General features: G+C 39.2%; 1 protein-coding gene across 11 annotated transcripts in view; it reads left to right on the forward strand.

Moving 5' to 3' along the window:
* The first annotated feature begins 2,124 nt into the window (after nucleotides 1-2,124).
* LOC118277633 (E3 ubiquitin-protein ligase RNF123-like) overlaps nucleotides 2,125-27,121 on the forward strand; it is a 37,776-nt gene continuing 12,779 nt past the window's right edge. For 6 of the 11 annotated variants that reach the window (XM_050696199.1, XM_050696201.1, XM_050696205.1 and 3 more), the window contains exons 1-25: nucleotides 2,125-2,505; nucleotides 3,095-3,268; nucleotides 5,297-5,405; nucleotides 6,573-6,642; nucleotides 7,959-8,101; nucleotides 8,730-8,923; nucleotides 10,216-10,341; nucleotides 10,900-11,050; nucleotides 11,647-11,784; nucleotides 12,064-12,246; nucleotides 13,364-13,516; nucleotides 14,000-14,109; nucleotides 14,586-14,704; nucleotides 15,652-15,705; nucleotides 15,987-16,099; nucleotides 18,612-18,731; nucleotides 19,321-19,445; nucleotides 20,839-20,946; nucleotides 21,555-21,643; nucleotides 23,615-23,720; nucleotides 24,233-24,380; nucleotides 24,903-24,999; nucleotides 25,598-25,689; nucleotides 26,148-26,297; nucleotides 26,586-26,692. In XM_050696199.1, coding sequence (XP_050552156.1) covers nucleotides 3,138-3,268; nucleotides 5,297-5,405; nucleotides 6,573-6,642; nucleotides 7,959-8,101; nucleotides 8,730-8,923; nucleotides 10,216-10,341; nucleotides 10,900-11,050; nucleotides 11,647-11,784; nucleotides 12,064-12,246; nucleotides 13,364-13,516; nucleotides 14,000-14,109; nucleotides 14,586-14,704; nucleotides 15,652-15,705; nucleotides 15,987-16,099; nucleotides 18,612-18,731; nucleotides 19,321-19,445; nucleotides 20,839-20,946; nucleotides 21,555-21,643; nucleotides 23,615-23,720; nucleotides 24,233-24,380; nucleotides 24,903-24,999; nucleotides 25,598-25,689; nucleotides 26,148-26,297; nucleotides 26,586-26,692 — 2,936 coding nt within the window. In that variant the 5' untranslated portion in view covers nucleotides 2,125-2,505; nucleotides 3,095-3,137. The remainder of the gene's footprint in view (nucleotides 2,506-3,094; nucleotides 3,269-5,296; nucleotides 5,406-6,572; nucleotides 6,643-7,958; nucleotides 8,102-8,729; nucleotides 8,924-10,215; nucleotides 10,342-10,899; nucleotides 11,051-11,646; nucleotides 11,785-12,063; nucleotides 12,247-13,363; nucleotides 13,517-13,999; nucleotides 14,110-14,585; nucleotides 14,705-15,651; nucleotides 15,706-15,986; nucleotides 16,100-18,611; nucleotides 18,732-19,320; nucleotides 19,446-20,838; nucleotides 20,947-21,554; nucleotides 21,644-23,614; nucleotides 23,721-24,232; nucleotides 24,381-24,902; nucleotides 25,000-25,597; nucleotides 25,690-26,147; nucleotides 26,298-26,585; nucleotides 26,693-27,121) is intronic. The other 5 variants (XM_050696203.1, XM_050696209.1, XM_050696200.1 and 2 more) reach the window with 4 other exon arrangements.

The following is a 27,121-nucleotide window of genomic DNA, read 5'->3' on the forward strand; positions in this document are numbered from 1 at the left end:
TACGTGTCGTGGTGGCCCGGTGGTTTAACTAGTGTGCATTATAATATCTCTTGCGTAGTGGGTTAGTCTATTTATGCCCGAATACTCAAACGCTACTCAATTTTAAGACGCTCTTAAATGTAGTTCTGTCACTATCAATTCTTTATAAAATGACAGAGATAGCAAGATATTTAACTAAACTTAAAATTAAGTAGCATTTGAGTATTCGTGCGTTAGACACACTGGACACCGTGATCGAAATCGATCGAGAGATTTATAGCAACATAGCTTCTGCACAACTTCGTACGCGGAAAATAACGTTGCTTTACGCGAATAAGATTACAAAGCTCTTGTAGCTTCTGGTAGTAAAACAATTTTTGGAATCGAATCAGTAATTTCGAAGTATTACAGCGAAATAAATCTCTTAAGCTGCTCAAGGTTGACGGTCCCTGATAGTCGCCTTTTACGGCACCTTCAGGTTGAAATGTACCATGATGTCATTAAATAATTTATGTCACATATCAATTAATTACAATATTTACCGATTACTCATAGATCTAAACATTCCCGCGCGCGCACCCCTGGGTCTTGATGAGCCCACATCGCAACGGGCCGTGCAGCTCGTAATATTTTAATTTCACGTCAACTTCAAAACCAAACGTCCAATTTTAATTTTCAAACACCAAATATTATCAACGTTTAAACTGTACTGCATTGATTGAAATACTTTTTATTTTAATAAGGATTAATAGCATGAGTAAAATCAAAACCGTTTAAATGTAGTTAAAAAAAAATTCAAGATTTTTAAATGAATTCAATGTGGTTGTTGTGCCTCACTCGACATAGATAGGTATAGTGTGCCGCGGACTTTTTTGTAGCTATTTATAAGAACTACAATTAATTATAACATTTTATGGTTCTATCTTTTGTAGTTTAGGCAGCGTGTCGCAAAATAAGTAACTTCTTTACGGTTGATTTTTTTCTAGTTTGTGTCCGAAAAATTCAAATATCTTACGGAACCGCTATTTTTTTCCAAAATGAAGTATAGTCCTATGTTACTCGTGGATAAGAGTAGCTTTCGAATGGTGAAAGAACTTAAAATTCCAGTAGTTTTTGAGCCTATTCATTACAACCAAACAAAGTGATCCTCTTTATAATATTAGCAACATATTACTTACATAACTCCTAACTCAAAATAACATACACTTCAATACTCAATAATTTATCAGGAAGGAAAACGTTGAAAAAGCCGTTTATATGCGCATACAAATAGAAAAATAAACCTTACGGAGCCAAATAAATCGATATATAAAGCCTGGGCCAAAATAATGAGGGCCCGATGGGACGGAGTTAGGGTTCGGCCCAGTGCCGGCATTTCACAGGCCATTAAAATTTATGGGCCATCCGCTACCAAGATAAATGTATATTTGTAATTGCTGTACAATTATTCCAATGGGAGATATATGGAGTGATAGAAATCTAAGTATGTCTTTAACCGACCTCTTTATTTCGTTTTTAGGGTCATTTATTTTGGTCATATTATTGATATTTCTTTTATGTTTAGGCTGGGTTGTCATAGGTTGATATGGAGTCCTAACTTTTTTGAGGAGGTAAATTCATCCAATAACTTCTCCCGAGGTGAGGCGAAAGGTATTGTCAAACTCTTACTGACTAAAAACCATCCCGTTCCTTCTCCTGCTTTGAGCCGGAGCTCCGGTAACCTGTTACGTTGCCCGCAGTTCCAGATCGGGCGTCAGCCTTACTGGAGCCCAATTGGGCTAATCTGTTGTGGTAGTTTGGCTCTTTGATCCTAGTCGTAAGTAGCAGTACGTTTGTATTTGCTATTAAATTAAAAGCTACCAACGGTTTTGCCCAACAGGAGTAATTTAAGACTTCGCCCAAGGCGGGAGAATCACTGTCCTAAGTAAATAAGTAAGTATTTTAGATTTAATTTACTGAAATTAAAACTACTTCCAAGTACTTCTTCAACATAGTGTAAAATCAAACCAAAAATCTGAAGCATGGATTCCACTCTAGCAACCACTCGATCACCGATATTTAGATAAAAAAGTGCTATCACCTTTTTCCCTCTACCACCTAAACAAACCTTTTTGTTTTATTCCCCATACATCAAACTGACACGTGTTTGACAGTCGCCTGCCGTATGATTTTGAAATATATTTTACAAATAATTTTGTATTATGAAGACTTTGTGTTAATTTCTTTTAGAAATCAGTTAAACCTGTATTTATTTATAGGCTTATAAAGCTTTATTTTGGAACTTTTGTTTGTGTTAATATAATATTCGTGCATTGAGGAAAATACATTAAAATTACTGATTAAAGTTGATAGTTTACATGAAGTGAGCTTGATAATGGACTGAGCTCGTCACATAAGACCGTACAAAAAGTTACTTAAGTTGAAGAGACGCTATAAAGCTAACAATTGCTAAGGAAACCGAAAATCAAAAGCGGTTAACCTGGACAAACCAATAGGTGTATGTGATTTTCTTCTGCCTTCTCTAAGGTAATTGGACATTCATTATCATTTACTACTCCTACACACTCAAATCACTACATAGTACCTATAAAACAAAGTCGCTTTCTCTGTTCCCATGTCTCTTTGTATGCTTAAATCTTTAAAATTACGCAACGAATTTTGATGCGGTTTTTTTATTTTAATAGATAGAGATGTATGGGTCGCTAGTGCTAAATAAATGTGACTTTTTCCGAGTTATATATACTTTCCAAGATTATTTAGACGCGACTGACAAACGGTGAAGGAAAACATCGTGAGGAAAACTGGGCATATTATAAGTTTGAAATCACCAACCCGCATTGAGTAAGCGCGGTGATTAATGCTCAAAACCTTCTCCGTGTGAGAAGAGTCCTTTGTCCAGCAGTGGCCACTTATAGGCTGATGAAGAGACACATCAGATATTAAGTCAAATACATTCATACAATTATGAATTAACATACAAACTAATTATTTACCTTATAATTAACTAAATACATTACTAGTCCAATAGCTTAAAACCTCAAAAATCATAAGCTCCTTATTCTTTATATATTCACGCCTTTAAAGGCTCTGGTGTTAGCACAAGTCTCTTAACCAGGTGACATATTGAAGAGTCAGGAGATCTATTGTGATAATCTCCAATGATGAACGTACTCCGGTCTATGTTTGGTGTGTGCAGCAGTTCAGCTGAGAAGGGCGAGGTCCACGACACCATCCGAAGGGTCTTCGGCAATGAGATGGTGATGAAGGATAATACTGACAGGCATTTTCAGTGAGTATCTCATGCTGTAGTTTTGTGACTGTTAAGATAGTGTAGAAGTTAAAAAGAACGGGAGAGTATTACATCGATTGCAATAGGGTATATGATTAATTTTTATTTAAATGTCTTATGGATTATTGGAGGAGGAAGAGGTAATGTTGTGTTTGCACAATACTACCTCCTACTTAGGCTGCGGTTCCACTACAAAGACGCGCAGAGGGGGACTAAAACCCACCTCGGAGAGTTTCCCCCCTTGGGGGTTGACATTTCAAAAATCCTTTCTTAGTGCTCACTTATGTTACTAAAGGAACCTCTGTTCAACATCTCAGACTCCGGTGCACGAATTGACCAATCACTTTGCTCCAAATCTCCGCTCCGCTTCAATGGAAAAGATTTCGAGCATTGTGATTGGTCAATTCGTGCACCGCTAAGCTCCTCTCCGCCCTGCTGCGCGTGTTTGGAACCGCAGTCTAATCATACAATAGTAATCGTAATCTTCAAACACAACACTACCCCCCGTAAAGCTGTGGCAAATACTTTCAGAACACTTTATATACTGCTAGATTCCTATGCATTATATTACTGCAACACACACCATATACTTATTATTAATGTAGAATAATGGTCTTGAGAACCAAAGAACCAATGTCAGCTGTCACTCACATTATAACTACGCAGTGTTCAATTTTTTTATAACTAGGCTTAACTGGCGACTTTGCTTGTAAACGTTCAGTCTCAATATATCATAACCAGAGCGGTGGTGACTGCTAGAGGTATTGGAAAACCATTCAAATACTTTTCTCGCCCAAGACACTTACTGACTAAAAACCACCCCTTTCCTACTCCTGCTTTTCGAACCGGAGCTCCAATAAACCCGCTAGATAGTCCGCAACTCCGAATCAGGCATCAGCCCTACTGGGCCCCATCTAAAAACTATATCTCTTGCATCCTATAAAAATATACATTGTAAATTGTAACTCCTCTTGTGTTGCAAGCATCCATGGGCGTCGCCAAATGCTTACCTTCACGTCCTCTCGTTTGCCGCCATATACTATAACAAATATATGATGATGATGAACGATCTTAAATGGATTATCAACTTTACTGCCTTTTAAATCTCCTAGGTATATATCGAGAACCTATTGAAGACATTGGCAGTTTGTAGTTTTTACAGACAAAATCACATACGTATTAAAATGTTAGTATGGAAGGTAGTACATACTGACACGAGTGTGGAACGCAAATGTCGGTAGCATGTTGTCTGTAATTTCGTACACGACGCTATTTTCTTTGTCGTACATTTTCATTATAGCAATAGGGATGATGACGGGGTATGAAAATTAAAAATCTATTTAGTCCGTCAGTTAAGTAGTGAAAAAATATTAGACACGTATTTTTTTTTTTTGTCATATAAGATAACAATACTTAGATAAAACGAATCAAAGTTTAGGAGTGGGAGCAAAATACGTCATTTCTATTTATAAAACGTACCTACCTAGAAGTGACGTCACGCAATATTACAGCATAACACGCATCCATAGCACGCATCTTTCCTTATAAAAATCGCTTAACTGAGTCCGTTTTCATCAGTGCTAAGCTATGTCTACCAATGAATATGATTGGTGGAAGCCAAACGCATACACAGCAACGTAGCATAGCACATCTCTTGTGGAAAAACACCACATTAACACTACTTCACGCCTTTTATCCCCGAAGGGGAAGACACAGATGCACCTACACAATACGACACGTAATGTCACTATACAATATACACCCACTTTTCACCATTTGCGTTATAAGGCCCTTATAAAAGGGAATGAGCCTATTGCCATATACTAGGCACAATACCAGACTCAATGCTACTGCTGAAATATTTTTGAAAACCGAAAAAAGCTCAGTATTACTTTGCCCGACTCGGGAATCGAACCATAGATCCCTTGCTAGGCAGTCGCACTAGCGACCACTCGAGCAACGAGGCAGTCTTTTTGTATAATAATGTTTAAAAAAATAGTACATAAGTAAAGACCTTATGGTTTTCAGAAGGAGTAAGTACGTGACTCATATCCGCGAGAACCTGCCGAAGATGCTGGATGCCAAGGTGATGAGCCATAAGACGAAGGCCAAGAAACATGCCCCGCCTGTTTCAGACGTAACGTATTATACCTTTTATGAATCACGCCGGTAAAGCAGACGTATCACCTGATGGTAAGCAATCGCGGGCAACCAGCAACCCTTAAATTCCTAATCCCCAAAAGGCCGGCAACGCACTTGTAAAGCCTCTGGTGTTTCAAGTGTCCATGAGCGGTGGCAATTGCTTACCATCAGGTGATACGTCAGCTCGTTTACCGGTTTGTTCCATAAAAAACATGTGTGGAAACTTGGAAAGATCACATAAAGCAAGACCATGATAAACTATATAATATTATAATGGTTTTGTATAGATTGATGTGTAACTAAGTGTACTAGTAAACTGGTATTGTAAGGCTTGATGTGTAACTGTGTATACCTACTGTTATGTTTGATTTTAGTCTTTATTACGTAGATATAAAGTTGATATTGTATTGGTCTGATCGCGAAAAGTCTGCCATACATATTTTTATAAGATATGATGTGGTGTAATGTTACTCCTAACTCCTAGCTGTCAAACTTTTGTAAGAGTTTTAACTGTACTGCTCTGTATTAAATTCCAAAATATGTTCAACGTCAAACAAACAAAGAATAAAGCTCAAAGGACTGGTGTCCAGAGTGCAGTCAGCCGCAACACAGATAAAAAATAAAAAAACTACGTGACCCGCTTTCTAACAGTGAAAACTGATACAAAAATTGTAAAATAAAACGTCATACAGTTTTTGTATAAGGTAAGGCTGCACTTTTTTAAAAGATAACTGAATAATACTTTACTGAATTAAAGCAAGGAAACATTGGCACTAATAATAAATGGCTTATAAAATAATAAGGTTTTTTTACAAGAACAATAAAAAGCTTTATTTATCTTAATGCCATCTACCGGAGAAAACTAAAATTAACTGTAAATGTATCTTCGCCTACCCTTACTGAGAACAAAAGGTGCGATTAAAATATACTTTATTGTAAATGGAAATATAATCCAATGGCTTCTCCCGCCTTGGTTGAGGCGAGAGAGTGTCAGACTCTTACTGACTAAAAACCACCCCGTTCAACTCCTAATTTTTGAACCGCAGCCCCGGTAACCCACTAAGAAGACCGCAGCTCCAGAGTTAATGATATACTTAGGTAATAATGACAAAACTTCCGTTTAAGTTAAGCCGGCTAATGAGATATTCTGTCTTTATTTCAGACTACTGACTCGACTGATGACAGATTCGGCAGGATTGGACCGAAAATCGTGGTGTTCGATGCTTCCACAGGTTAACTTATTTATTTATTGTACTGTATAATCAGTAATAACTATTTATTCCATACTTAATTGAAAATAAGAAAGATATAGACATAATGAAATTGTATATTTTTATTAATTAATTTTTTTTAGGATTTTGGGTTAAAAACCCAGATCGGACTAGAGCGACTACTGAGCATAGGATTCGGATTTGATTCAAGGAGATTCAAACTATCGATTTTCAAAATTCACGGCGATGTGTGACTCGATACATTATATGGTTTATACTAATAGACAGACAGCGCCTACCGCTATAGGGGTAACTCTCCTAATTTAACCTATCGTCTGCGGGTATATGAGACAACAACAGGGGTAAACATGCATCAGGGTTAAGACGTGTTGACACTTTTTACCAACATTGTCTAGTAAACTATTAATTATACGCATCTCAGGTTTAAACTAGAGCCTAATAAACCTCCCATTAGTACCCACTTAGTATGCGCCGGCTGTCCGCCATTTTCCGCCTAGGAATGTCATCAAAAGCCCGTTTGTTGTGGCGCCACAGACCAAACTGTCACAAAGCGACACCACAATACAAGAGTAATTGGTCTAATTAGTAGAGGCGCAACGTTTTCCAGACAGTTTGGTAATTACACAGACAGTGTTTCGTCGCTGGAAAATTTTGGACAGATATTTTTAATGGTGTTTGTTTTCTTATATAAATGGTTTTGTATCGAGAGCCGTTTGCGTGGGATATACATATAAATGTATACCCTACTAGCTTCTACTAGCGGATTCGCCCACGTTCCCGTGGGATAAAAATCCCTATCCCTAATAATACCCTATCACCCAAGTCAGCTCATACCCTGTCTGTATACGAATTTTCATCAAAATCCGTTCACTAGTTTCCGCGTCATTGACGAACAAACAAACTTTCACATTTCTAACATTATAATTAGTGTGATTTTTACGAATATAACTACTACTACTAACCAAGTTTTTTAGTTTCATACTTTTTGACTTTACGTTATTTTTCCTGCTCAATTGTCACGGTCCATTAATACCAGATCTTGTTTGAGTCGATCTAAAAACAAGCATCAAAAGGATGCCAGAGTGTCTATGAAATCTGGACCCACCTTCCAATAGCTATCTGTGTTAAATCATTGGATAGGTAATTTTAAGCTGACGAAAAGTTACAATGGCGCTAAGTTCCAAATCTTGGTCCGTTCCGAGCTATTCTTTATTAAACATGGTTGTTTTATTAGTAGCCAAGTAATGCTATTTTTACGCCATACGTCATTAACCACGACTAGAGCCACCACCTACTACAATTATCTTAATCTCCAGGCACTGGTCGATTAGTTCTGGTGGGTGATGAGAGAGTGAGCGTCCAAGGCCTGTCCAGCTTCGCCACCATCAGGGCGACGGCGTGTGTCTACGGAGGCAAGTGGATGTACGAGGTGCAACTTGGAACTAAGGGTATCATGCAGGTAGGTGACCAATGGATGTAATTATAAAAAAAATAGCTGCCCCACTCTAGATCTTCCTCCAATGTCTCGGGTAAGTCTGGAACTACAATTTGTACACACAAACACAGCGTCACGCCTTTTTTGCCCCAAGGGGTAAGCAGAGGTTCACATGACGGCACCTAATGACGCTATACAATGTGCACCCACTTTTCACCATTTGTGTTATAAGTCTCATGTAATAGCTAATTGCCATCTACTGGGCACAATACCAGACTCCCTGCTTCTACTGAGAAATATTAGAAAATCCGAAAAAAGCCCAGCAATACTTCGCTCGACGAATCGAACCCGAGATCCCTTGTCCGGCCATCGCCCACTCGACCAACGACACAGTCAATTAATCACACAAATAATAACCATATGGTTACGTGCGAGAATCAAACCCGAGACACGTTACGCAGCAGCCATTTGCACCAACTGTCCATTGTCTTAATCCTTAATCGTAGAAATCACGTTTTTAATTCCTTCACACAACAGATCAACAGATAGTTTCTGTTGAAACATCTATAAGACTGAAAAAATCCTAATATGAGGCAAATTGAAACAAAACAATTTCTCTTTTTTATTCTATTTTCTGTGTCTTATTTCCTAGATCGGTTGGTGCACAGCCTCCTGCATCTTCTCAATGGACACAGGAGTCGGAGACACGGCCCACTCCTACGCGTATGATGGAGGCAGAGTGAGGAAGTGGAACGTGGCCACCTCGCCTTACGGGCAGGCGTGGCTGCCCGGTGACGTCATCGGCTCCTGCATCGACCTGGATAAAGGGATCATGGAGTTTTATAGGTGAGGATCAAAGTCAAAAACCAATCCTTTGTGATGTACTAATAAAACTAACATTTATCAGCAGATCATTTGAGTTCTACATGGTCTTTCTGAGGTATTAATCGGTAAACGAAACACTACAGGCGTTAATTATTATGTTTTCGGCTTACACACGTAACTGTTTGACGAGGAACTCGACTAGTTTCAAGCCATGCTAGAGGCTCATAATCATGAGCAGCATTCCGCGACACACGACGCGGCGATTGTTGCGCTGCTACTGGCGACTCTAGTTTCGCGCCCATCACACCTTCTACCTGGAATCACGAAAGTTATAATAACACTAGAGGCGTTATAAGTGCGTTACCGCCCTTTTAGGCTTGTTGGGAATCGGGGATCGGGAACATTGGGAAGGGGGTAATTGGGCCTCCGGTAATCTCACTCACACAACGAAACACAACGCAAGCGTTTTTTCACGTCAGTTTTTCTGAGGCCGTGGTATCACTCCGGTCGAGCCGGCCCGTTCGTGCCGAAGCATGGCTCTTCCACACTTTAGCATGGCACTTAAGTTAGGTGTATTTTACGTAAAACCAACCATCTTCCTAAGAGAAAAACGTGCTATTATCAAAAATTCTATTGTAATGTTGTGTACACAACTGTGTCAGTAACTCAATCTTTCCACCTGTTCAGTCAATTTCCTACTGACTCGATTCACTCCAATAACAACGTGAATCGATCAGGAAATTCATCTTTGCGCCGCTCAGCGATGCAATCTCGTAACAAAATCGATTCTGCGCTATTTTTGTCAACTCGAATAGATTTAGAATTCATGGTACATAATGTATTTACGGAGCTTTGACATGCGCTTGTAGTATTTCGTGTCTGAAATTCTTCGAAGAATATCTTCCCTATTCTATAACAATTTTTTACTTTAATGTCCGTCTTGTCGATTATTTTAAAATATTAGATACGTATTTTTTTTATTTTCTTTCGGAAACGATAATTATATCTATTTGTAATAAAAATATCGCGTGACGTCATTTCTAGGTACGTTTTATACGTAGAAATGACGTATTTATTTGCTCCCACTCCTAAACTTTGATTCGTTTTATCTAAGTATTGTTATCTTATATGACAAAATAAAAAAATACGTGTCTAATATTTTTTCAATACCTAACTGACGTACTAAATAAATTATAATTTTCATACCCTGTCATCATCCCTATTACACAGTTTAACGCGTTCAATTAATGAAACAAACTCTTCAGCTTTATAATATTAGTATAAGATTAAAAAGAACATTATTTTCTATCTAGAAACGGTACATCAATGGGTCTAGCATTTGAGAAGGTCACGCATGGAGCCGGCCTGGCATACTTCCCGGCAGTCTCGCTGGCCATGCAGGAACACTTGTATGCTAATTTTGGACACGTGCCATTCGTGTGAGTAGTTAACCCTTTCTTTATATAGAGTTATTGATTCCCTGGTCGATATTGGCCGCTGTATTGTGAGCTAGGTTCAACGTCTGTGGAGTAGAGAACGAATAGGTTTTAGTATATAGATATTTATCTGTACGGGATACAATAAATATAAAAACAGGAGTAAATTAACCCGTAGTATCCGTAGCTATACATATATCTTAGAACTCAGAACTACGCGAGGCGCAGTGTTTTCTATTGTATCTCATATACAAAAGGTTAAACTAAAGTATTTAGAAGTTGTATATAAAAAATATTCAAAATATATCAGTATACTACAGAAACGTAAAATATTCCGATAAAAAGTATTTTGATGACTACAAGGTTGATACAGTGATTGGGTAAACAGCGGGACGTAACGCAGGTTCGATTCCCGCACGAGACAGTTCTTTGTGTGAGCCTCAAAGTGTGATGTGTATGTTTATAAACGCACCCACGACAGAGGAAGAAATCCTAGTATGGAGCATAAATGAAATTTTTATCTTCAGTCCAATACACATTTTTCTTATTTATGTAACACAGTTTTCCAGTGGAAGGTTACGCAGCGTTGCAAGCCCCGCCCAACAGGGATTGCGCGCGCGCCGCTCTGCTGTTCAAGTCGCTAGAAGCATTGCTGGATGAACTGGCTCGACCTTCGGATATGAAGACTTCGCTTACCGCTAAGAGTAGTAAGGTATTGTAAGATCATACTTTCACTCCCCAGGGGCCTTAGTCTGCTATTACAATTGTGTCAGAATGGTCGACCATTGAGCAGTGCAAGAGGGACGTATGTAGGTTGTATAGCGCTCCTTCCCTCTTGCACTGCTCAATGATCGACCATTCTGACACATTTGTAATAGCAGACAGGCCCCTGGTTTTATGGTATAGTGTGGCCAACAGGCATTTTTATAATATTTCATAAGAGCTGGATATTGTTACGCGACGTTCTGCGTGAGCGATCTAGAAGCGAACGCGAAGCGGTGCGGTGACACGCGAATTCAACGCGATGCGGTGTGACGCGACGGCTATGTTGTACGTGCATGTGAATCGTTTCGTCTTGTTTCTGTTTCCGACATTATAAACAAAAATGTGACGGCACCGCTTCCAGCTCGCGCGAAAATATCAACTTAATTGATCGCGTTCGCGCCGCGTCGCATCGCATTCGCATCTTGATCGCTCACGTAGGATTTCGCGTTATACCAAAATAGCTTCTGACAATTACCAAAAACAAAGCCAATAACTCAGATTAGGTCTCTTCACCGAACCTATTTTATTTATTACTGTTACCAGGCGAAATCGGATACTTCGAAACCTGAAGAGGAGGTGGCCTTGAGGATCCATAGCTCAGGGTCCGTTTACACGCCACGGCCATCCCCACACACGTTAGTTGACCCACAGAACACTGAGGTTAAGAAGATGTCCAAAAAAGTAAGTATTTATGACCAGCTTTTAATGGCTTTGCAATATTTAATCTTTTAGGAAAGGGGGTAATTAGGCCTCCGGTAACCTCACTCACCCAACGAAACACAACGCAAGCTTTGTTTCACGTCGGTTTTCGGTGAGACCGTGGTATCACTCCGGTCGAGCCGGCCCATTCGTGCCGAAGCATGGCTCTCGCAAACTTAAATCATTAATTTAACCATTTTTCGAAATATCGTTGTGACTAAGCTATGTATTTAATTAAATTTACTTCTTCTATGTTCACAGGCATTCCTAATGTCACTATCAAGATTAGTGGTGGTGGAACTGGGCACCACCCTCCGGATGTCGTACGTGGTGGTGTCAGAACTGCTGCCTCGGTTTCGAGGACTCATTGGCTTGAAGACGAGGAGTATACACGTGGACCAACACGCCGCTGAGTTCTATTTGAAGTGCCGGGATGAGAATTTTGTAAGGATTTTTTAAGGAGTAAATCCAATGTCTTCTCCCGCCTTGGGCGAGGCGAGAGGGAGTGTCATACTCTTACTGACTAAAAAGAAGCCAGTTCCTACTCCTGCTTTTCGAGTCAGAGACCCAGTAAAACCACTAGGCAGTCTGCAGGTCCAGATGACTTGGAATTACGTTCAAACCCTTTAAGATAATATTTATTTAGAAACAGCGTAAAACAAAGCGGAAAGGACTTTTCTTTAGTTCCACATAAATAGTCTTACATTTTTAAAACCCGAGACCCCTTCTCTGACAGTCGCACTTGCAAATACTCGAACAACAAAGCAGTCAATGATTAAAAACATCACCAAATCCCATTCATCCCATTTCTCTCAAAAAATACCTAAATCCTCAGAATATTTAACAAATACGAATTAATTGATTCAGAAACATCACAATCTGCAAAGGTCCGCGAAACATTTCTAAATTTGTCGATGACCTTTCGTTTGAAGTGACCTTCAGTCGGGTTTAAATATTCCTCGATTCGGGCCACCTCCGGAGAGTGTCACTTCTAAATTAAATTAACTGGTCCACTACCTAGCAATTGTTCGTGGAAATACTTTGGTAACAAAGGTAAAAGGTAAAGGTCGATAGAAGTCCTCACATTTATTTGTTTGTTTTGATTTTATAAAAAAACACGTTGCCCCACACTAGGATTTTCTCCTGTGTCGTGGGTGCGTTTACAAACACACAAGTTCACATACACATGACACCCAGACTCAAAACAACAATTTGTGGATCACATTCGCTAGTAGATAATATGACGCTAATCTATAATATCTACACTAATATTATAAAGCTGAAGAGTTTGTTTGTTTGTTTGCTTGTTTTACGCGCTAATCTCAGGAACTACGGGTCCAATTTGAATAATTGTTTTTGTGTTGGATAGCGCATTTATCGAGGAAGGTTAGGCTATAAATTATCACGCTATGACCAATAGGAGCCAAGCAGAGCGGGTGAAACCGCGCGGAAGTAGCTAGTAGATAATATGTCAGTTGACCTTTGAATAGGAAAAGTTGATAGGAGAAGTTTCACGAAAAGATCGTGAAACATCTCCTCATGAAACTCTCTCCATTTCCAGACGGGTTTGGCAGCGAAATTCCTCGCTCAGCCCCACCCTCGCCTGTGTACCATGCTGGACCTGCTGTGGACCTTCCTGGATGAATCCGCTTTGTGTGATGTACTGGAACATTGCGTGGTCCGAGAGTGCCTGCTGTATGATTTGGTGTCTCAGGTAGGATTGGATCAAATTTTTCTAAGAGTGATTTAATGTATCTTTGATGGCATTGGTGATATCATGAATTAGATCCGAGGGTCATAATAGAAAAAATTATTACTTAATTAGAACGCCAATGTCAGCAATAAGATAGAGTGGTGAAAAGATCATAGGTTTTTTTTCGAGGGACGCAAATCGCCCAATGTGTTCTCCCGTCCCGTTCTCTCGCCTTGGGCGAAGCGAGATTGAGTGTCGGACTCTTGCTGACTAAAAAACCACCCCATTCCTACTCCTGCTTATCGAGTCGGAGCCTCGATAAACCGGCTAGGCAATTAACAGCTCCGGATCCAAAGTACTATAGAAATACGCAACTAGGACTTTGTGAATTTACAAAACTACGTTATAATTCTTTGTTACACCTACAACCTACATAAAATTTTTGGCAATGTAATAAATACGGTCTGTATAGCTTACATATATCATTATGGTTGGCTATTGCAGGACATGTACTTCAACCAGCAAATGGAGGGAGTGTTCGTGTTGTGCGGCCTGATGCAGCACCGGGAGACCAGGCACCACCTCGTCAAATATGTCTTCTTCAATAAGATCACGTAATAATCTTTAACAAAAATTAAAAATATTTCTTTATTATTATTATAAAGATGGCACAAAGCAATTGTCTCGGTCAGTTTTTTATGTTCGTAGCACTAGTTTGCTAATCTTTCACCGCCGGACACCCGAAACGCTAGAGGTGTTACAAGTGCGTTATGCGTTACAAGTGTTTTGGGCGTTAGAAATTTAAAGCTTATTGAGGAATTGGGGATTGGAAATATTGGGAGGGGGAGGGGTAACTTTGGCCTCCGGTAACCTCACGCACACAACGAAACACAACGCAAGAGTTGATTCACGTCGGTTTTCTGTGAGGTATCATTCCGGTCTAGCCGGCCCATCCGTACCGAAGCATGGCTCTCCCCCACTATCTAATGTCTGGCGTCAATCTTTTTAAAACATAGTTTCTATTCATAGAAACAAATAAAATAACTACACAGAAGTTAATTTTCATAATTATCATTATGTCACATTCCAGGTTCGACAATTTCTTAAACGTGAAATGTCCTGACGACACCGTGCTTCGGACAGTGATCAGGAAGCCGTGGTGGCAACGACCGACCTCCGTCCATGGAGAAACTGATCCCAGGATAGCTGGTAACTGTTCATCATCATCATCATTGTCAACCCATTTTCATCCTCTATTGGGTATAGTCCACTCCAATAGGCCACTGATCTCAATCTTCAACTTTTTGTATCAGACCACTGCTAGGCACACAGCCACGCATATGGTAAAAGCCGATAAACGAGCAGACGGATCACCTGATGGTAAGCAATCGCCGCCGTGCATGGACATCTGAAACACCAGAGGCGTTACAAGTGCGTTGCCGGCCTTTAGTTTGAAATTTGTGGGTTATTATGGGTTTGGGAAGATTAGAAAGGAGGGTAATTGTGTCAATTTGATATAATATAAACTACATAGTTACCTATCTATTTTTGACAAATCTTTGAATATAGGTCTCATAAGGTCAGTCACAGCGACCTTTGTTCCCAATCGAATGCGACCTTTAGACTGACACCATTCCAATAATGTTATTACCAACTATTTGGATCAAATGTTGGCTCCAATTCGGAGTTTAGGCGGAATTTAGACCCATTTTAGGTACAGACAAAGAAATACCTTTTCGCTAAATCTAAGGGGCAAAGGGTTGATTGCTTGTAAAGTACGTGACTAGAAAGGTTATTGTTTTTTTGTGAATTGGAAATAATTATCAGAGAAAACTTTAAAGAAAATTATTGTTGTACAAAAACAAATGTTACAAATTTTATGTTCTGTAAAAAAACTATCTACTAAGTAATGCTTTGAGGTAAGTGTCCATAGGCCCGCATAATTCGCATCGTACAGACCGCATCATCAGCAATGCTTACATGCGATGCGTACTGATGACGTCATACGGACTTATCATTAGGAGTGACGATTTACAGAGTCGTGTCTCATATCTATACATCTACATATTTGGTACGAAGCAAAATTTTTTATTTTAGTTATAGAACAAAATTATCGCATTAGATGCCTAAGTAAAGATTACAATTTATTTTCACAGAAATGACTGAAAAAGGGACCATCAAGAATTCGCCTTTTTCTCCAACCAGCACAGGTAAGTCACAACCTAAGTATTGTAGGTATATACATATATTTATAAAAATGAATTCCTGTTCGTTTGTCTCGCTAAAACTCGAAAACGGCTGAACCTCTTTGGCTAATTTGTAGAAGTGGAAGAAATCTTTACAGTTTTTGAAAAATATATTTATTATAATAAATGGATTTCATTCATTACCTACCTTTTTCTATAAAATATGGTGTTACATAATTATTATGTGCACTTCTGACTACTCATAAATAAAAAGTGTGAGGTTTTGTCATATGAAACGTTTTCAGACAAGATTTCGAAATTGATGTCTACAGCCCAAGACGACGCCGCGCTGGAGGCTCAGTATCGAGAGGACTGCAATAAGATCACAAAGGCCATAGCACCGTTAGAACAAATACAGGTAAAAATATGTTTCATTGTAAAGATATCAATACCGATACGACCTTCAAACCTTCAAGAAAAGAGCATACTCCTTTTTAAAAGGCCGGCAATGCACCTGTGACTCCTCTGGTGTTGCTGGTGTCCATGGGCGGCGCTGATCGCTTACCATCAGGCGACTCGTTTGCTCGTTTGCCACAAAAAAAACATCGTCTTCAAGAGCTCAATTACCTACCACGCTCGGCAGGAGTGGAAATTTAAATTTTAAAGATATCATCACAGGTCACATTTTTGCTTACCACGTAATGCCCGCGTCGACGCATTTCATATAAAGATGGTTCATATCAAAAAGCTTTATTGCTGCTCGGTCTATCTTTTTTTTAAGGTATAAGCCGGAAAACGAACAAACGGATCACCTGATGGTAAGCAATCGCCGCCACTTATAGTCACCCGAAACCCAGTGGCGTTACAAGTGAGTCGTCAGCCTTATGGGCGTTAGGAATGTAAGGGTCGTTGAGGAATCGGGGATTGCGAAGGGGGATAATTGGGCCTCTTGTCGAGCCGGCTCATTCGTGCCGAAGCATGCCTCTCCCACAATTGAACTACCTATCAAATATGTAGTCCCGTAACTAGCGCCACTTTTTTTCGGCCTACGATAGAGTACGTTTGTAGGGATTGCAATCCGGTCCGGCGGATCCGGTAATCCGGCGGATCCGGCGTGTTTTTGGACCTACCGGATCCGGTGAGTCGGCGCCGGATCCGGTGGCGGATCCGGTAAAGCAAAAAATACACGATTTCAATACCTAACCGAAAGAGAAATAAAATTCTGAGCTCAATATAAGTTCATAATGTGTAGTCGTGTATTATTAACTTATTACTTGTTCAGTCAGAATATTTACCTGCTTTTTTTGTTAAATTCAGAACGGAAATGTTTATGTATCTAGGGTATAGAGGGAAAGTTAATGCTAAAACAGAAACAGATTATGAGAAAATACTTAAAAAAGAAATGACTGTGTATGAAGTAGAAGGAGTAAAATGGAAAACACATTTCGCTGATCTACAGTTACTTGATGGCGATTTGGCCAACCAGTGTTGAGGCAGAAATGGCCTTTTCTACCGCAGGTTATATTTGTAGTGCCATCAGAAGCAGACTAGGAGACAGTACAATAAACACTATTTGTTTTCTTAGATCGTTTTATCAGGCACAGAAATAATTTTAATTTGAATTTTGCATTGCAGAAAATTAATGCTTCTTGTTTTGTTTCTTAGGATTATGAACTGAAGTTGTTGATTTTATAAGTACAAATTTAAAAGACTGTTTTGTTATATAACTGTGTAGATTATTAATAAGAGTTTAATAGTATTATTATTACTTAAGTACTTTCAGATACATAAATAGGTACAGCAATAAGTGAGAGTCAGACTGATTACTTTATTATTAAAAATAGTTTCATAATTTGATTTAGTACAAATAGTACCAAAAATTACAATTAATACCAAAAAATATAATGAAAAGTGATTTTATTTTCCATAAATACGTATTTTATTTTCTTTTTATACATTATTATCAAAACTATAAACCACTAAATACAAAGCCCTAAGTAACTTTAAAATCCGGCCGGATCCGTACGGATCCGGCCGGATTAGCGTCAATCCGGTGAATTCCGGCCGGATTGAAAATCATACCGGATTGCAATCCCTACACGTTTGCCTATAAGCGACCTGTCCACATAAGCCTTGATGAGGACCCTTTAGGAAACACAGACAAAAATTCCACCTTTTTTTTCTCTACATCTGCATATCATGCCAAACCGATAACCATGAAAGCCTAAAACGGAAAGTTCATGGTTCAATACCTAGGTCACGAATATACACAATTTTGGCAACATTCCCTAAAACTGCAGTTGTTATGCTAAATAACTGACTAAGCTAGATATTTACTGACCATTTTACTTCGCTTCGTGGCGGATTGTGCCGACGTTTTCAAACTAATTTGGCAAAGGAAATGTGACCGTGTTGTGATGTATTTAAAGTTATTTATTGAATGTGACTTTCAAGGTTAGGAAACTGACCTTACCTTTTATTTGGCTACTGCTCACGTATTGTTAACAATGAGAGTTTAAATGTGTTTAAGCATCAACAGGGCTTTTATTGAGAGGGGAAAATCATCCAATGTCTTCTCCCGCCTTGGGTGAAGCGACAGGAAGTATCAGAATTTTACTGACTAAAAACCACCCTGTTCCCTACTCCTGCTGTTCAAGCTAGACCACATTCCCGGGTCGGACAAAATATTGTTGGGCTTTTTTCGGTTTTTAAAAAAAATCTCAGTAGTAGCACGGAGTCTGGAATTGTGCCCAATATAATATATGGAAACACGCTCACCCCCTATAACATTATGGGACTTATAACAGATATGGTGAAAAGTGGATGTATATTGTATAGAGGCATTACGTGCCGTAATGTGCGGCTTAGGCAGAGGTGCCTAAGCCTTCGGGGATAAAAGGCGTGACGTTGCAATTTCATCCATCCAACAGCTAGAATTTCTCCTGCTACTCCTGGACAACACTGATGGTACAAACATGGTGCCGTCCACCAGGAAGATCTTCCTGGAGAAGTTCCGAAGGTACATCATGGACAACTGCATTCTAGACATGGTAACTACCATAGATGTACTCCTTTATTTTATTACTAGCTACTTCCGCGCGGTTTCACCCGCTCTGCTTGGCTTCTGTTAGTCATAGCGTGATGTTTTATAGCCTATAACCTTCCTCGATAAATGGACTATCCAACACAAAAATAATTATTATGTTATCGGCTTACTCACGTAACTGTATTACGAGGAATTCGATTAGTTTCAAGCCATGCTAGAGGCTACTTCTAGTGTAGCAGCGCGACAATCGCCGCGTCGTATGTCGTGGAATGCTGCTCATGAATATGAGCCTCTAACATGGCTTGAAACTAGTTGAGTTCCTCGTCAAACAGTTACATGAGTAATCCAATAATTAACATAATCATTAATTGATGTACTCCTTTGTTCGCATTAAGTAAATTCGAAATTATTACATATATTTATTTAAGATCCTATAAAATTGCATTTTTAAAAACACACTACTTACATACGAATAAAGATCGATAGGAAGCACTTTTCAGCATACTTTCGACTACCCACATTTGGACTTAAATGCACATTACCTATAAACAAACGTGTAGTTAAAAACCGAATTTCACGATAAAAAGTGTCAGGAGGCCATATTTCAGAGGCTGTTCAATATCTCGCGCAACTCGCCGGCGATATCCTGGTGCTGCCACTCGCGGCTGCTGACTGCCGTGCTGCGGCTGTGGAGCGAGAACCCCATCGGTAATGCTGGGTGGGTATTGAACATTAGAGGTTTATAGGTTAAAGCTTATATATTTTTAAGTTATCCTAGTCGACGCGTACCGATACAATATTGTCTCTTACAAAGTAATACAATTTCAAAGTCAAAGTTAAAGTCAAATGAAAGTCAAAGTCGGTCAAAGTCAAAGACAAAATTATTTAAATCAAATAGACCGGGAAAAAAGTTTTGATCGTCAAAGCAACTATAATAATATGAATAAAGTCTGTCTGTCTGTCAGTCAGTCCGCTAGCGAAGCTATTCGTCGTTCCAAAGTGTAGATTCCTATGGAGAAGAACGAACAAGGATCTCCGTAGGTTAAATTGACTTAAATAAATTACATATGTTCACATGCTGAATTGAGTTCTTAGATTCCATTCACGTGTTGATAATAAAAAATATATCGTATCTCCTTTTTAGAAACTTATTAATAGGCAATAAGCTCACCCGCTATTACATGACATCAAATAATAAAATCTGTCCTCTTCATAATATTTATATTATCTACATTTAATATTGAGCACGCCTCTAGGAACATTCTCGAAAATAGTCCCATAATATAGTATGTAAACTCAAATAGAATGCATATATTTTAATAAACACACACCCTCGTACAAATCCGGTCACGTCTGATAAGGGTATAAAGGCTTCTTATCTTAAAATAGAAATTCGCACGTCGCGCCCGTCCACCGCCGCCAACAATAATGTCACGCGAAACTATTTCCATTATAAAATGTAATATAGTGAACGTTTCTGTTGTATATTGTGTAACAGACAGACAGAAAGACTGCTTTTTTATGTGTCTACATAGTTTTAATAGTAAGTATTTAACATATATGTAGATATTTGTCAGGAACGTATTGTAAGTGGGCGAATATGTATGTAGGGAATGTAAGGAATATGTATGTAGTTGGGCCATTACAAAAGTTCGAAAAGTCATAACTCATTTTTATCAGCACGCTTAGTACGAGTTTGCTATACGTCGAAGGAAAACGAAACAAGAGCACGTTCGGCGCTCTGATTGGTCGGCGCGAATGAACCAACCAATCAGAGCGCCGAACGCCGTCTCGTTTCGATCTCGTTAAACGTAAAACAAACTCGTACTAAACCCTCATTCCTAAACTTCTTACTAAAGTCAAAGTCAAAATTGTTTATTTTAAATAGAATAGGAGCTTTTGAACGTCAAAGCAATTAATTTAACACAGAATCCCACAAAGAACTTACGTATTTTTGTCAATATAAAAAATGGTTGACGTAATATCTTTCCTTGTTTAGTTCGAAAGTTGTGTCTGCCAGACACTTTACCAAACAAATGTATGTTATTTTTTCTAAAATAACTATATGGTTACCATAACACGTTACAGGTGAAATTTTGTTTAATTTCCAGGCACGCGACTCCTCACCTGCCCGCCAGAACATTTATAGATGGAGAGCTGGACTTCTACAACGTGGACCGACTTGGAGGAGTCCTGCCCTTCCTCGTTAGGACATTAAGGTACGAACCATTTTTTTTATGGAATAGGAGGCAAACGTGCAAACGAGTCACCTGATGGTAAGCGATCAGCGCCGCCCATGGACACCCGCAACACCAGAGGAGTCACAGGTGCGTTGCCGGCCTTTTTTTAAAAAGGAGTATGCTCTTTTCTTGGAGGTTTGAAGGTCGCATCGGTTCGGAAATACCCGTCGACGACAGCCCATTTATGAATAAGACCTTCTTTTTCCTAACCTAAGCTAAGAAACTGTACCCTTAGTACTCGACTGCACGGTCTGTGCGGCTGCCACGCAACGTGTAGCAGTTTCGATTACCGCACGGAGTAACTCTATGTCTGATCCATAAGTTGTTGTTTCGGATCTGGGTGTCATGTGTATGTCAACCACACCATAGAGACTAGAGAATATCCTAATGTAAGGCAACGTTTAAAATAAAGTAAGAGTTTGCTTTACCTTGGACGAAAACGTAAAGTAAACTCGTTCTAAGCGCACTGGTTACTGGTTTATCATTAAAGTAAGCCCAAAATTTTAAGTTGGATTTCATAGATAACATATTCGTATAAGTACTAAGAATATTTGTTTACTTTTGCTGATCATTATTATTACTTACAGACAGGACCTCGTCGGAGTCTTGGGTGAAGACAATCCCTTCATACAAAGCTTCGAACCGAACTACAATCGAGCTGGTGGCATCGATACCGGTATTTAAACCTTTGTTAAATTATTAATTTTCCAGCATTCATGGATCAGGGTGTTTTTCCACAAGAGATGTGCTATACTACGTTGCTTTAGATGCGTTTGGCTTTCACCAATCATATTCATTGGTACACATAGCTGAGGTCTGGTGAAAACGGACTCGACTAAGCTATGTTCTTTATATGCAAAGATGTGTGCTATAGATGGTTTCCCTACATACATTGCATATTCAAGCTGCGCGTCTTCCTCGCACAGCTACATTGCTTAGTATCAGTAGAAACGGTCACATAGTTTCATAGCTTAGCTATTATATTTTCGTAGCATAGCTACATAGCACATCTCTTGTGGAAAAGCACCCTCACTCACATCACATCCGAATAAAAAGAAATCGCATCATTTAACTTAACTATGCAAAATAAGGTGAAGTTATATTTTTATAAAAAATAAACACTACAATTCTTTGGAACTTGTTGTACTTTCTCATCTCTCTCTTAGATTCTCATTTTATCGTAGTTGGCTAATATAACTGATATATATATATTTATTATAATTAATGCTTAATTAACTTAAAAAAACACGGTTTACTCACGTACGTTAATGGAGAAAAGCTCTACTAGTTTAGAGTCACAGAGGGACTCTTCATCATGAGCAGCGTGGGCAGAAGCGGCGACGTCGCGCAGCCTACGTTAATTTGTATAATTATTATAAACTGTCAAAGTAAAAGTCAAAGCATTTATTTCAATTAATCCTAAATTAGGCACTTTTGAAACGTCAAATTGAGTTGTCCGTCAGTCTGTCTGTCAGTGAAGCTAGGTGCTCGTTCCAAAGTGTAGCTTCGAATGGAGAACAACGAGCAAGAAACTCCATCGTTACTCCTTTTAAAAAAAACATATTTTAGGCCAGCCGTACACGGACTGCTTCAAGCAGTTATAAACAACTGCTTGAAGCCGCGACTGCGCGATGAACTATAGCCATTTATTCGCTGCCGTACACACGACTGCTCGAGCAGTCGCGACCGCTTCAAGCCGTCAACTGCATGATGAAATTCCATCGTGCCGTCGACCGCTCGCGAGCGGTTGCGAGGCATACACCGACTGCTCGAGCCGTTGACTGCGCTAGAGCAGTCGACAGCTCTACGACTTCTCTCCCCCGCCCTTTGCGGCCTCGCGGCGTCTAAGGTAGAAGATCAACTGCTCGAACAGTCAACAACCGACGGCTTAAGCAGTCGACGCCGACCTCTCGAGCGGTCCGTGTATTGCGCTCAGCCGCTAACTGTTCGAGCAGTCCGTGTACGGCCGCCGTTACTCTGCACTGATACATTATTTGTTATTATTTATTCACTTTTATTTATAATGTGACTAGGCGTGCAGAACTTGGCTCGCTTGGCCGGCGAGGTGAGGGCGCAACTGTTGCGGCCAGTCCATCCCAACTCACCGCGCGGTTGGTTTCCCAAACACTGACGTCACGTTACATTCAGCAACCCTCGTTTAGAATAAGGAATTACTTATTTGCGTATTCTCATTTATGAGTAAAGGCACACATTTTGAACAAAACATAGGAACTTCATGATTAGACTAGTCGTGGAAGAACTTCGGACTTTCTTATAATAGTTAGAATTGAGATTGGACATTGTAAAGATTAAAAATAAGTCGGGTTTTCCTTCCTGACGCTATAACTCCAGAACGCACGAACCGATTTCCACGGTTTTGCATTCGTTGGAAAAGTCTCGGGCTCCGTGAGGTTTATAGCAAGAAATAATAAGAAATAAGTAATTAAATAAGTATGTATAATAAGAAAATTTTGAAAAAAAACAAGAGAAAAGCAGGAGAACTTGGAAAATCATTAGTGGCGAAACGGAGTTCGCCGGGTTTGCTAGTTACCTTATAAAATCCTTATTTCAATGTACCTTTCCGTGTTTTTCTCAGTTGAAGTAACAAATACAGTGAGTGCACTAGCCAGTCTCCTGAAATTTGCAGGTGTAAGTGACATGGCTGCCGGGTCTCCAGGGTTGGCGACTCTCCCTCAAGTCATATCCTCAATGGCCAGATTCATGCATCCTCCCATGCCGCCTGTACCAAATAGGTAAAGAAGCAGCTTATTTTTTACTTAAACCAAGATTTTTGCAATACACTGAATAATACTAAATATTTGGTCAATCATAAAGGCTTATACATAGCTTTTATTACATAACATAATATATTATTATGATACCATCTGTTATCGTCAATATACATTTTTGTACTAAGTTGTATTAAGCTACGCTACAACTGCTACGCCGTAGCCATGCTACGAATGCTACGCCGTAGTAGTAACGTTTTTTATGGTATAAGCCGGAAAACGAGCAGACGGATCACCTGATGGTAAGCAATCGCCGCCGTCGACAACACACCCGTAACATCAGAGTCGTTACAAGTACGTTGCATGCCTTTTACGGGTGTTAGTGAATCGAGGATTGGGAACATAGGGAAGATGGCTAAGACTAATCAGTGTCTAAGTTTTTATCAAAATGATATTATGACAAAGAAGATCTGCTGAACCATCATATTACGTATTCTTATACATATCCTATGTAATATGTTTTTGATAAAATGCAGGACTACGGGAGAAACGGCGTTAGCTATCAAAGGCACCCGATCCATGATGCCGGGCGCTGGCTCCATAGACATTAGGTCAGCATACCTGCGACTGGTAGACGGACTCCTTGCTCTGTACCATGGTGCCGCTATCAAACATGCTGAGAAGGTGAGGATATTTTGATCCAGTTGTTACATTGTAATTAATTACTTTAAAAAAAAATTGTCAAATGAATTTGGAAAGTTTCTTTATTTACTTACTCAGATTTCTGTCTTTACATGTGTCTATATAGTTATTTTGAGTGATTGCTGGTAAAATGATCCTTTCAAGTCCTTTCAAGTTTGGTCTATTTATTATTATTTTTATTGATTGCTGATAAAAGTACCCTTTCAAGTTTGAGTGCACGGTTGGCGCGGTGGCTAGGCTACGATGAAACGTGTAGCTGATTCGATTCCCGGAGCACCTCTTTGCGTGATCCACAAATTGTTTTTCCGGGTTTTGGTGTCATGTGTATGTGAATTTGTAGGTTTGTAAACGTATCTACGACCCAGGAGAAAATTCTAGTGTGGGACAGCGTTTAAATAAAAAAGTCTCGGATTAAACAAAGTATTTTTAATTCTGTGGTATAAGATTGTCGTAACGAAAATTCTCAGTGATATTTGATTTTTCAATTTATCATAATTATTCGAGCTATGTGAACTGCGAGACAACCAGCTGGACATGGCGGACTGTCTCCATGACATCGAGCATCGAATATACACCGTCACTACAGAGCTGAAGGCTGCAGGTGAGACATTCTGTATCAACACAACAACACAACGTCACGCCTTTTATCCCCGAAGCGGTAGGCAGAGGTGCACATTACAGCACGTAATGCCGCTATACAATGTACAATTGTACACCCACTTTCACATTCTGTATCATTATTTAGGAAAATTTATATTAAGTCTTTGACTGCCAATAGAAAACTGTTGAAGGCAAATCCTCCGCTAACGTCGGTTACCGGTGACCACCACGGCGTTCAATGTGTTAAACTATTTATTTTAACAAATCTTAGACTAATCTTTGAATAATTTTGTATTTAATAAAAAATACTACACCTATAGTTTAGTACTTATCGTCACGTCTTTTATCAGCGAAAGGGTAGGCAGAGGTGCACATTATGTCACGTAATGCCACTGTACAATATAAAATCAGTTTTCATCTTTTGTGTTATAAGTCCCTTGCAATATGGGGATGAGCCTATTGCCATATAGTGGACACAATTTCAGAATACGTGAAAATTTCTCAGTAGTAACTGAGAAATTACAGTAAATAGTATTTTTTTATCTTAAGTAGATACGATTCAATTCCCAATATCAAAATGTTCAGCAACCTCCCACCAGGTGGCGAGAACATATCGGAACAGGATAAAATTAGAAAACAGCTCATGGAAGGCATGCTGAAGGAATTGGAGAGGTCCAAGTCTGTATACGAGGTTAGTATAATAAAATGTTACACTTGTGATACAAAGGCGCGTTCGATGCTCTGATTGGCCGGTGCGAATGAACCAACCAATCAGACCGCCGAACGCGCTCTCGTTTCAATCTCTTTAAGCGTGTAACAATACAACTACAACAGTAAAACAGTATAACCTAGTAGCTTCAACATGATTGACGGACAAACATCCAAACAAACAAACTTTCACAATTTAAATATTAATATGAAGGTAAGTATTGAGTTATCCGGCTTACTCACGTAACTGTTTGACGAGGAACTTGACTAGTTTGTCGCGGAATGCTGCTCAGGAATATGAGCCTCGGGAAGAGCTTGAAACTAGTCGAGTTCCTCGCCAAACAGTAACAGTAGTAAGCCGATAACATAATAATTAATTTAGTATGTCTCATGAAAGTTATAATAAAATTATTAGTATGACGTGTGATTTCCACGTTCCAGGAGAAGCTAGAAGCGGGTGCATTGCAGATGGGCTGGGTGATAGGCGCCATCTGGACTAAACAGAGACAAACAGAGTTGGCGAAACATTTCTCTGGCACGCTGCACTCGCTGAGACTGTCTTCGGACCCTGAATACGCGACACATGTTCAGGTAAATCTATTTATTTTGTATTCACAAGACTTATGCTTAATATATTATTGTTACTAGCCGACGTAGCAGCAATTGTTTTTATATATATAAATTTTTATTTATTTAAATTTTTATTTATTTATTACTATTAAAGCCCGTCAACAGAATAAACACCAACATAGATGAAACTTTAATAACGTTATTTTACCTGCAGTTTGAAATACCGTTAAGAAGTCTCTTCTTTAGCTTTTATTTTTTTATTTTTAAGTGAAATTTCTGATTTTTATACTTTAATTAAAATTGTTCCAGTACGCGCAAGTAGCAAGTAAAGAAATACTCCCCGGCAAGAGTTCCTTGCTCGGAGGCACCAGCTATGCTTCTCTACAGCTGGAGTATACGTCCAGTTCAGACCAGAGGTGTGGCACTTTCTGTTTTATCACAAAATATGAGTTCTCTTTGCATTCCGTTTTCTGTATCAAAGTAGAATTCATTACTAGTTTGAGAGATCAGTCCTTATGACTAAAACCCATCTCGTTTCAACGCCTTGGTATATAACCTCACACGCAACCAAAATTCATCACTTACATTCATCTGTACCCTTAGTACGAATGCGCATTCGGCGCTCTGATTGGCCGGCTCGAATAAACCAACCAATCAGCGCACCGAATCGCTGAATGATCTTTCACCGATTCTCATAATATGATTGTAAAGTTACAATTCCCATCAGCTTTTCTGTTACCTTCTCCGTTACATTTAAATTCCTACATGTTTGTTTCTTTCCTTGTCTATTTTCCTTAATGGGGGCATTTAGTATTGTATCCTAATCAATCCCCTATTGAAATCTT

Source organism: Spodoptera frugiperda, chromosome 10 (genome assembly GCF_023101765.2).
Source record: "Spodoptera frugiperda isolate SF20-4 chromosome 10, AGI-APGP_CSIRO_Sfru_2.0, whole genome shotgun sequence".
NCBI classification, from domain to species: Eukaryota; Metazoa; Arthropoda; class Insecta; order Lepidoptera; family Noctuidae; genus Spodoptera; species Spodoptera frugiperda.